We start from the raw sequence: 12,227 nt of genomic DNA on the forward strand, positions 1-12,227 counted from the left end.
GCAAAAAAGTCAAGGCAACAACATGGGTAGCAAGAAGGGAACAAATGTATCTAAAATCATCTGAAGGCTACCTAAAGGAACAAATGCCTTCGTCCTCCTAAATGTGCATAATAAAGAGTCATACAAACATTACTCATAGTTGCAAACCAAACTCAAATTCATTGACATACCAGGAACTATCACACAATTCCTAACCAAATCAACTAGTCAAGCACTATATTCAAAAGCAGTTAGGCGAAATTAACGCATGTTAGGGCATCCAAGCAATCAAACTTCAAATCATGATCAACAAATCTACAATTCTCATCATCATATACCAAGAATCAAAACAATTTTCAAGTATGGGGCACAGGGAAGCACGATTTACAATTCATTGGAACATATTTTTGGATTTTTTTTATTTTTCAATTTTTTTTGTATTTTTCATATAAGAAAGCAATAAAACTATACTAGAAAGCAATAAATCTAATCCAAGAAAACACACCAAAAATAAAAGAAAAGGGAAAAAGAAAGATACCATATCCAAAAATCTCCCCCAAGCCAGAATCAGACAATGTCCTCATTGGCTCGGGAACTAGCCCAACTGGCTAATCCTCATCATCCTCATCCATGGATCTGAATCCTCCACCGCTACCACATGCACCACCTGCACCAGAAGAGCTACCACCAAAATAGTTAGGCTGAAAACCCCCCCAGCCGGTCCCCCAAAAGGTATGTCCTGGCCGTACCCGTGGAAAGATGAATAGTCTGTATAAATAGCACGGGCAGTGGGATCTCTATCGTATCCCTGGGGTGGGGGCTGAAAACAATCAGGGTAAATAGCATCATCGGGAATATTGCCTCGACGAGCATAATCATCATACATAGGATACAAGGCTCTACCCTGGTTCCTCTCGAGGTACCCTAAGCACTGGTAAAGGGATCTTACCATCCTCCTAAGGTCGCTATGTGAATAATCTATGCGTCCTATGGCTTGACCGATACTCTGAAGATCCCTGACTATCTCAGAGTCGCTATGGGGAGGAGGTGGGGCTGTATGAGACATGCGAGGTGGTGAAAGCACTACCTTGGGCTCAGGCGGGGGTGGTGGTGGAACTGGTGGTGCTTGCCCCCTAGCGTGGGAAACTAAAAGGTCATATCTGTAAGACTCTTTCCAAGGGGGAAAAGCTATTAACTCGAGATTAGGCAGGGGAAAGATAGGCAATGGTTGCTCCGACCTTGTCCTAATGCACCACTGGGGGACTATCTGGCTATCCAAACGTACCAAACCCAAATCCTTTAGGTACCTAGCATTCATTTAAGAATCTGGTCCTTAGTTAGTGAGACTGTGAGGTCCACTCTCTACAAACCCGACCTTCTTAACTGCTATTCTGGTAATTAGGCCTCCTAGGCGAATCGGGGTACTAGCATGGTCACTAGCCGAGGCATGTCTACTAAGGTGAAAGGTGATGTATCTAGCAATGTTTAGCTTACCGTACCCAAACACATAGTGTCCAATTACAACTAGTTCATTGGTTTGGGCGTTGTGCGGCTCATTCCTACGTAAAAAACATACACTTGCAAATCTTTGAAAGCTTTTAGGTACAGGGTGATAGATAGGTTTTGGCACTAGCATGTTGGGCATTAGGCGCCGGTAAACCAGTCAAAACATGATATATATATCTTCCATTTTATATTGCTCATGCCATTGGCTAGGTAGTTCAAAATTCAAATAAAAAATCTTAAAAAAATCAACAAAGGTTAAAACAATATTTCTATTATTTAACCTAAACATCAATTTCGGACCATTTTCGCTATTTACAATAGACAAGGAAGAAAGGAATTCACACGTTAATTCACGATAAGTAGGGTAGTGCCTATCTACAAATTTTCTCATCCCCATATCGTTCAAAAAATGTTTCACATAATCAAATAAACCATAGGATTCAAGAGTAGGGCGGTGTAACCACCGTGAAGGGATTACCTCACGCCTGTAGAGTTGCTCAAGCCGTTCTCTTTGCTCCGGGGTAGCAATTCTGATGGTTGGCCATTGCAGAAGTTGCAAGTCCGGATCATATTGTTGACTTGAGCTAGAACTCCTCCCTAGAATCGTCCTAGACCTCTTTGATGCCATATTTCAAAAATGGGTATGATTTTTTTTCTGATTGGAATTTGGGGATTTTGGTATGGAAATGTAGAGGGTGAAGAGAGGGTTACAAATATGTAAAAATTATTGAATTTGGATGAGAAATGGAGAAGAGATCTTAGAGAGAAGTTAGAGAGTTTAAGGTTTTAGAGAGAGAAAGAATGGAGGAAAGAAGAGGAAATGAGAAAAGAAAGAAGGAAGAAGAAGAAAAGCTGGGCGGATATTGTCGCGCCCGGTCGGGCGATCTAAACTTAAGAAATTACATTGCTCTCGCGCCCGGTTGGGCGACAAATTCGCTCGATTTTCTTTGACTCTCACGCCCGGTCGGGTGCCCTTCGCCCGATCGGGCGATCAAAAGTTCCGTACTTCGTCAATTCTCGCGCCCGGTCGGGCGCCCTTTGCCCGATCGGGCGAAAATTCATGAGTTATTGCCGAACTCTCGCGCCTGGTCGGGCCCGAGACAACATTAGTACAGGGATTCTTTTCTCTTTTCTTAAAATTTTGACCAATTCTTTTTCCTTTAAACCTGTACAAAAACTCAATAAACTAATTAAACTCCCTCCTCTCTCCTCTCAGAAGAAAAAGAAAGAAAGCTAGACTAACAAGCAAGAAAATACGGGCTGCCTCCCGCAAAGCGCTGGTTTATCTAGGTCCCACACGACCCTCTCACCATGTTTAAAAATTAGGACCCTTGGCCTACCGCTTGATCGGGTGGTTTCTCACCCGGTCGAGCGTTGTTTAGACCACGACGCAGCTTTCTGACATACCCTGTGGGACACCAATTCACCTTATCTGGTTGATCCTCCTTGTCATGAACTGGGGGTTCTTTACTAATACACACTAGAGACCCCCTTTTGATCGATGGTTGCTTCGAATTATCACTGGATTGAGCAATTGTAACTCGATCTGGTGGAACACTTACTGTAGGGCTATTAGCAACATTATCAGGTTTAATGGAATCAAGAATAGCATTATTCGTTAAAATAGGTTCATCATCTCTGGGCATAGGGGGCCCCTCATAGTGTGAACCACTCCTTAGAGTAATTACAAAAGCTTAATCCGTAGGCCTGGTTGGCTGTGCTGGCAGGGCTCCCTGTTGACAAGCTTGTAGAGTAGAAGAAATCTGCGCAATTTGATTATCTACAATTTTATTATGTGCTATGATCGAATCAATTTGGGCATCTTTACTCTCCATGTGCTTTTGCATACTAGCCAGCATCGCTCTAATTTCTGCTAAAGCAGGGTCGGAAGATGAGGAGGGTTGTTGTGGTTGGTTCTTCTGGCTAACATTGGGGTGGTAATATTTCTTCTGTTGTTGTTGTGACGCCTGTTATTGTTGTGGAGGCAACAGATTTTGAACATTAGTGCTCCGGTAGGAAAGATATGGATAATTTTTAAACCCAGGATTGTAGGTGTTGGAGTATGGGTCATTTTGCCTATAAGCATGAAAGGCATTGACTTGCTCCATAGAATTCCTGCAATCTTGCTCCCAATGACCTACAATTCCATAATTTTCACAGAAAGCCTCATTAGCATTATTATTAATTGCAGAAACATTAGCTATATTTGCAGTACTAAGATTATCTAATTTTTGGCAAATAGAGGTTAATTGAGCTTGTAAAAAGGATATAGAGTCGACACTATGTTTCCCTTTGTTAGCAAAGTCTCTGGGATTCCCATATTGGGAATTATGAATTGCCATATCTTCAATAACTTGACCTGAATCATCAACATTAAGGTTCATAAACCTCCCATTAGTTGCAGAATCCAATATTGTTCTAGATGAATTTCAAATCCCATTGTAAAAGGCTTGGATTAACTGCCACTATGCTAAATTATGGTGGGGACACTCCCTCTGCAGATCTTTAAATCTTTCTCAAGCCTTATACAAAGTCTTATCTAGCTCTTGGTTAAAGTTTTGAATTGCACTTCTTAGTAAAGCTGTCCTCTCTGCAAGGTAATATTTATTATAGAAATTTAAAACAAGAGTCTCCTAGTTAGTTATACCAAGTCCAGTTCTATTTAACCCATTATACCATAATTTGACTTTTCCACATAAAGAAAAAGGAAAGAGAATCTCCCTGATTTGATCTTGTGTGACCCCAGTTTGCCTGATGGTATTACAATATTGACAGTAGTCTGCAATATGAAGATTTGGGTCTTCACCCTTAGCTCCACTGAATTGCTTCCTTTCTATCATCGTGATAAATTGGGGTTTAATCTCAAATTGTACCCCATCAAGAGCCGGAGTGGGAGTAAGGTGTGGAAAATCTGTAAGCATTGGCTGCGAATAATCACTGAGCTTCTTAGGTACCACCATCTCTGATTTTGGATCTGAAGATACCTCTGAATCACTAGAATAAGTTGGAGGGTCTCGTTGATTATTGTTATCATCAGAACCCGCTAGGATTTGCCTGTAAAGATTCTTTTGTCTATGGAAAGATCGTTCGATCTTAGATCGAATGGGATATAACCCGATCTGGAACACCTGGGCATAAACAAAGAACTAAAAAGCAAATATGAGACTTGACTCAAAGAAATAACATTCTCTGAGACAAGAAGAAATAACCTAGACTACAGAAAACAATCAGAAATAAAAATAAAACCGTTTTCCCGGCAACGGAGCCAAATTTTGACCGGCTAAAGTCGTATCACCCAATAACAAGTAATTCCTAAATCCTCTAACTAATGCAAATACGGAAGTAGGGTCGAATCCACAGGGAAACTGGTCTTTCTATTCCTAATTAATTAAAGCAATCTAAATTATTAAGTAACCAATTTATTATTAAAAAGTGGAACTAAACTATTAGGATCGGAGTAAAAGTGGGATGGAATAAAAGTAGGAAGAAAATCAAGGAATAAAGGCTTAGGGTATAGGTTCACCAATAAATAATATTCCAGGGTAAAACATAACAATTTATCAACGATGCATCAATTAATCAGATAATAAAGGGCTTTCGTTACGTATTACAGTCACATAATTAATCTACCGGTATTAAATCTCATCTCTCGAATCTCGACTTAACCATTTATAAATTAACCTGCCTATTGAAACTAGACCTAACTATCAATTCTTATCTCTCGAATCTCGAATCAATATTGTCAAACTCATGCATAAAAGATCAGGCCTAATCTAGTCACTGAGCAATAAATTAATCAATAGGAAATTAATCTAGCATTGATAATCAACAACAATAAATTGCCCCTTCATATTATTTATGGATCCTCATAAACCGTAGAAAGAAAACTACTCAGACATAATTAAATATAAATTAAACAAAGCAATTAAAAGAGACATGATGAAAGAAATAAAGTAAATAACTGAGATTATAGTAAAAGAAATCGTTACCAAAGTAATCAGTTAAGGAGTTGAATTGAGAACAAAGTTGTAGAGAGAGAAACTATTCTAAAACTAAGTAGAGAGAGAAAGTCTAAGAGAAGGGAGATCTAATTGAAAGCATTAAAATCGTATTTATAACAAAAATAATTACTCCTAATTAAAACTAGGATAAATCGCTAGAATTAGCTCCTAAAAACCTCGCGCCCAATCGGGTCCGCCTTTTCACCAACATAAGCATCTCTCGCGCCCGGTCGAGCGCGCGAGCTCTTTTCCTCTCCCGGCCGGGCGCTCCTTCGGGCGGTGCCTATTTTGGTCGGGCCCGGGCACTTGGGCAAGTTTGGACTTCGATTGGGCTCCGATTCTTAGGCCCAATTCGGATTTCCTCTTCGGATCTTGAATACTCGGTCCAAATGCCTCGGAATCGTAAATGTTAAGCCCTTAATCATTGGTTCGATGACTCTAACCGGCCCTGGGCTATAAAAACTGGTCGTGCTCTTCCATTGCTCGTAGTCACTCCATAAAAATACCGGGAAAATGCTCCAAAGGTGCAAATCCCTAGATAAGTCAACCAAAACTACGAAAACACTAGAAAACACCAATTAGTAATAAAAGTGGCTCTAAAGAGCCAAAACACTACCAATTATGACCAAGGGACGGGGGTAAAACACTATATAAAATGGACATATCAACCATCTTTATTGGCTTTACCATTGCCCCATCCACAAGGATTTGTATTACAATTTTGCTTGCTAGAACTCCACCCATCAGCACTACTTCCATTGTTCTAATCATGAAGAATTTGGCTTTCCCTAAAAATCCTGTTTCTCAATGACAACATGAGAGTGAATAGATATGTTTCATTTAGTCTTTTTGAAAATATTGTTTCCTGAATTTAATAGTATGGTAATATTTTTATAAACTATACAAAGCCATAAAAGACGTTGGAAAATGATCAAAATAATATTGAGTGAGTTTTAACCACATTATTAGATTTATGTCTCATGTACACATGCATTATGATTACAATCATCTCTCACTTTCTATCCTATTTCTTTCATCCGAGTATTTTAAAGACTTTGATTTAAGATCCAATCTTAACTTTTTGATATCGATATTGTTTGATTGATCATCTTTGTTCTGTCTTTCTCTCCCTATGGTTGTATAAACATAAAAAAATCAGTACTTAATCAAGAATCTGACACAGTTCTACCATAATGTTGATTATTATGTTAAATGTGTTACTAATTAGATGACTTGTCTTTAGCTTGTTCACATTATTTACTCTAACTTCACCTCACCTTTTAATAATGATGTTGTAATGATGTTCAATTCTGTTTTTTTTTTTCGGGATAATGATGTTCACTTTTAGAATGCCTGACGTTTTTCTTTCAAATAATACAACTATACAAAAACTAATAAATTACTCAACCTTTGACCAATCACTAATTTATTCACACAAAAAACTTTTTTGATGGTAAAACATCAAAGTATTAATTATGAACTTGAAAGAAACTAAAAAGGAAAATCTTCAACAACTTGGCCACATTATAATCACAAGGGTTGATATTTGATATTTTTCCATCCATCAAGATTTGGGTTCCAGTCACTTGGGGCTCACCATGTAGCCTTAAAATGTGATCATGGGTTTGTTAAATTAATAGATGATTAACCAATAAGCTAATTTCACCCAAAAATAAAAGTATATCTTTCATTAATATCTATTACATTTTCACGAGTTTTTACAACAAAAAAATGTAAAATAACAGATAATTTTATTTATATAAACAAAAAAGCCGAAAACAAATACCCAAAAACATTAGATAGAACATATGAAATTTCAACAATTCCCTCTATATCAATTCAGTATTTTTACAGTAGGCATTTGACTGGCCTATATGAACAATTAGAAGTAGGCATTTGTCATTATTCAGGTGATCATTCATTATTCATTTCATCATTAGTTGCATCGATCACCCTCAGCTCCTTCTCCTTCATTTCTTAATCCTCGTGGATCCTATAACAACCAATATATTTTCACTTACTTAACGTGATATAAGAGAACCTGAGAATATATTTTCACTTACACTTAATGTGATATAAGAGAAACAAACAACAGGATACTATCATAAAGTTATCACCTATAATTTGACTATTGTTAATGGATTCAAATTTAGTTACACAATTCCATATCATATTCCCATGAGATATGGATACTCATCCTTTACACTATTTGGGTTAGAAGAGGAAAGAACTCCATCATTACTATCAAATCGAAGACTATAAAAAATTTCTAAGAAAACCATATCTTAGTTAACATTTGCCCTAGTTCAAATCATATTCATCTTGGAGTATTGATGATGAACTTCCCAGCATATTTCAATCTCTTGTCTTTAGATCCCCAAGGCTGCTCCCTCGCTAATTTAGGTGTATTTTCTGATGAAGACTTTGAATTCAAAACTAAACCAATTTGCAACTTGTTGTCATTATAAGATTAAGAGTACCTAAATGTCAGTGTAAGTTATACATCAATAAGAATGTATTTATTTACCTTCTTTCACTTGTGTTTTAGAAAGTCTCTTCCTATTTCCCTTCCCCCTTCCTTTTCCTCTTTGTTCATTTATTACTATTTTATTCTTGTATGATTTTGTGGGATTCATAGAATTGGCTCCTATTTCAATCCCAATTTTTCCGATTTTTCGGTGAACCTAGTTCTTCAATCATATTTGCACGACGACTGTTACTACTACCAATACTACTACCACTGCTGGTGCCCTGCTACTGCTACTGTTACTGCTACTACTACTCTTAAATTTGTATCCAAAAAGTGTTGTGCTCTGCTCCTTCCTTCTCCTTCTAACTAATGTTCCTCTCTCTCCTTAAAATTATTTTTAATGGCAATGCAAATTTAAGGAAGTATATTTCTACTGCTAATAGTTGTATTATACTCCCTCCGTTTTTAAATACTTGCTCCACTTTCCTTTTCCTGCCGTTTTTAAATACTTGCTCCATTTCATTTTTTGGAAAGCTTTTACACTATTTAATTCATTTCTCACACTTGGTGGACCCAATATAATACTATCTCTCCTCCTATTCTTCCTTTACTTTTGCTTTTTACAATTTTTTATTTTCTCAATTACCCACTACCTCCATTTTTTTATTACTTTCTCCAAGTTCTCCTAAAACTCCGCGCATGGAGAAATGGAACAAGTATTTGAAAACGGAGGGAGTACTTTTTAAGTTTTAAAATGTTCACTTATGTCTCTTAAAAGTATTTTGCACTCCTTCTACTTCCTTCACCCTTCCTCACTCCCTTTTCTACGCTCTCTTCAAAAAAAAAAAAAAAAAAGCTTATGAAAAATCTAAGAAAGTATCTTCCTACTTGCCTATAGTCATCTCATACTTTAAATAATCGATTAAACTTCTCTTTTTTCTTTATTCCTCTCTATCTTTCTCACTCTTCTCTAAACTCTCTACTTCTCTGGCTTTTCACTCTCCTTTTACGATATTGCTATTTTTTAATTACCACCCGACCTCTACTTATCCCTTCCCCTTCACCCTCCTTCTCTCACACTGTCACTCATTCTTAATTTTGCGTATTAATAAAGTGCCTTTCGGAGAATTTCAACTAATACATTAAGAAACAGATTATTTTTCCAATATACACCAAACATCAACCCATAGCATTCCACTCACCCATATGTACTTCACAATTTCCAATTTGTTATAAAACATAACTCCCAAGCTATAAGGAAGTGGACCTGGTAATAGATCATCAGAAGAGGTTAGATCTACTAATTTCATTAATAACTTAGCCTGAGAATGTGTAACAACACAAAATTTTTAAACAAGCAGATGTTGGGCCCGTATTATCACACGACCCATTACATCTAGGGCATTAATCCAAGGCCAATAAGTCAGCAAGAATATGTAAAGCGGCTTGATTGAAATAAACAAGGAAAGCAGCATCAAGCATATCAATCAAGGAAATACTTGCCAAAGATACACCTACAGAGCTGGAAACAAGATAAATTAAGAGGATCTTATGCATTTCAAAGATATTCTGAATATATTTGTAAACCCTAGAGATCCCTAGATATAAATAAGAAGAATTAGACATTTGAACAATCATGTACGTTCGCATATACATAAATATAAACAATTTGCTCTACTTTTACCTACGGAGCTGCATCCCTAGTGAAGAAGGAGGCGTGTCCTTACTCAGTATTGTGTCTCTGAACTCACCTTCTTTATATCATTGAATACTTATTGCTTACTTGTTACTTATTTATTGCTTTATTAATTGTTCTTAGTTAATTTATATGTTTTTGGTAGTATGATTGTTATTACCCCTCAAACCTAGCAGATTCTCGTATGTCCTTATTGAGATTTGCCTAAACAATTTGGCGCCCACCGTGGGGCGAATAATCAATTAACCTACCAATTCGCAAAAAAAAACCAAGACAAACACCATGACTGGGCAACCAGTATCTTTTACCATTGCCGAAATTATTGAAGGAATGAACGCATTCCGCCAAACTTTAGACCAGTAGAAAAGCCAAATCGAAACGCTGCTAGCTCAAAAGATCTAAACTGAAGCCAAACTCACCAGCCTTACCAAAAAAATGAAGCCCTTCGTAGCCAAATACAATCAGTTGCATCTAAAACCATTAACACTAGAAAGAACACCGAAGGCATAGCCATGCAGCTTGACTTGTCCGGAACCTTTCACACCCCTAACGGGGAAAAAGGATCTAACAACAGGGATGATACCCTGGATCTAGACTCTTTGGATGCAGGAACCCCCTAGAAGGACAGTCAGGAAAGAGCCGAAGAGGGAAAAGTAGAAAAGATGGTCAGGGAATACCTCAAGACAATCGAGGCCAAAATAGCCAAAATCCCTGGAATGCCGAAACCCATGGAAGAGCAGCAGATGGCTATATAGAATCCCCATTCTCAGAAGAGATCTCCATGGTAGAAGTCCCAAAGAGGTTCAACACGCCCAATATGACCATGTACGATGGAACAACAGACCCTGATGAGCACGTATCCCTCTACAAACAGAAGATGATGACAAGCTCAATCCCTAGAGACATCAGAGAGGCTATCATGTGCAAAGGCTTTGGAGCCACATTACCACGCCCAGATCTGACCTGGTTCATTAATTTAGATAATGGGACTATTCGATCTTTTGCAAGAATGGTGAACCTATTCAAGGTCCAATTTGCCAGCAGCAGGAAAATCGAAAAAACAATCTTCAGATCTGTAACGCGTTGTGCAGAGACATGGTGAATCCTTGAGAGATTATCTTAACAGGTTCAATAGGGAGAAGATTGGAATACATAAGTATGATTCCCCCACAACAATCGAAGCGTTCAGAAGAGGATTGCTGGACCATAGTGAGCTCTACAAGGAGTTGACTAAATATCCCTGTACAACCTTTGAAGATGTGCAAGCCAAAGCTATGGCTCAAGTCAGATTTGAGGAAGATGCATATGCAAGAAAGACTCCCGAGCCAGATCGCCAGTCAAGAAGGAATAACAATTTTCCCAGAAGGGACCATCGATTCAAGCCGTATCAGCGTTCTCGCTTTGACGAGGGAACGATCAATGCTGTCGAGGAAGAATTTTTTGATTGGAGGGAGGATCCTGAACTCCCACCTAAGTTACATGAGTATTGCTTTAACGTTAACCCTGCAGGAGTAATTAGGACCCTAAATAAGATGGGAGATACTGTGCAGTGGCCTAGGAAGAGTGATAGGCCTGGAGAGAAGAAAGATCCATCCAGATGGTGTGATTTCCATTCAGATATCGCTCACACTACTGATGAATGTGTCGCGCTCAAAAAGGAAGTCGCATACTTGTTGAAGAGAGGCTACCTCAAAGAGCTCCTGTCAGATAGATCTAAAGCTTCAGGGAAGGAGAGAGTGTCTAAGAAAGGAGGTCCTCCTCCTCCGCCTCCAATTGTCAAAACCATCTGTTTCATATCAGAAGGGTCAGAAGTATGCAGTTTAACATATTTGGCAGCAAAGCGACATGCAAAGGAAAGTAACAAGGATCAACCAGACAAGAGGGAGAAATCTAAGATAGACATCCCCATCATGTTTGAAGAAAGCGATGCAGTAGAAGGCCATCATAACAGTCTAGTGATTTCACTCCCAGTGGGAAACTGCATGATCAAACGAATCCTAGTTGATAATGGAAGCTCTGCAAATATCATCATGCTCGACACCTTGAAACACATGAACATAGATGAGAAGAACATCGTTAACAAGTCAACAATGTTAGTGGGATTCAGTGGGGAAACCAAAAAGACAAGTGGAGAAATTACATTGGTAACATACGCGAAAGGGATCAACCTACAGGTCAAGTTCCTAGTGATTGATACTCTATATTCGTACAATATGATTTTAGGCAGACCTTGGATACATGAGATGAAAGCCATTCCTTCTACGTACCATCAAGTCATTAAATTCCCTACTAGGTGGGGTATTAAAGAAATCAGAGGAGATCCTAGGGAAGCTAAAGAATGTTACAAGATAGCACTGAAAGCAACGTCTGCAGAAAAGAGTTCAGCATAGCAATCAGAGGGTCAACTGGGCCAAGAAAATTTGAGCATAGCAGAAGAACAAGAAGCTACAGAAGTCCAGTTGAACCCCAAACATCCAGATCAAAAAGTCAGAATAGGATCAGAGTTGAAGACAGAACTCAGACAACAAGTTTACGACTTTCTAGACGAAGAGAAAGATGTATTCGCTTGGACGCA

At 38.3% G+C, this 12,227-nt stretch overlaps 1 protein-coding gene across 1 annotated transcript; it reads left to right on the forward strand.

Moving 5' to 3' along the window:
* Positions 1 to 10,433: 10,433 nt before the first annotated feature.
* Positions 10,434 to 12,042, forward strand: LOC110694911. The gene is made up of 2 exons (XM_021872115.1): positions 10,434 to 10,664; positions 10,744 to 12,042. The coding sequence occupies exons 1-2, from the start codon at positions 10,434 to 10,436 to the stop codon at positions 12,040 to 12,042; spliced, it is 1,530 nt and encodes a 509-aa protein (XP_021727807.1).
* Positions 12,043 to 12,227: the final 185 nt, after the last annotated feature.

This window comes from Chenopodium quinoa, unplaced genomic scaffold (genome assembly GCF_001683475.1).
Source record: "Chenopodium quinoa cultivar QQ74 unplaced genomic scaffold, ASM168347v1, whole genome shotgun sequence".
NCBI lineage: Eukaryota > Viridiplantae > Streptophyta > Magnoliopsida > Caryophyllales > Amaranthaceae > Chenopodium > Chenopodium quinoa.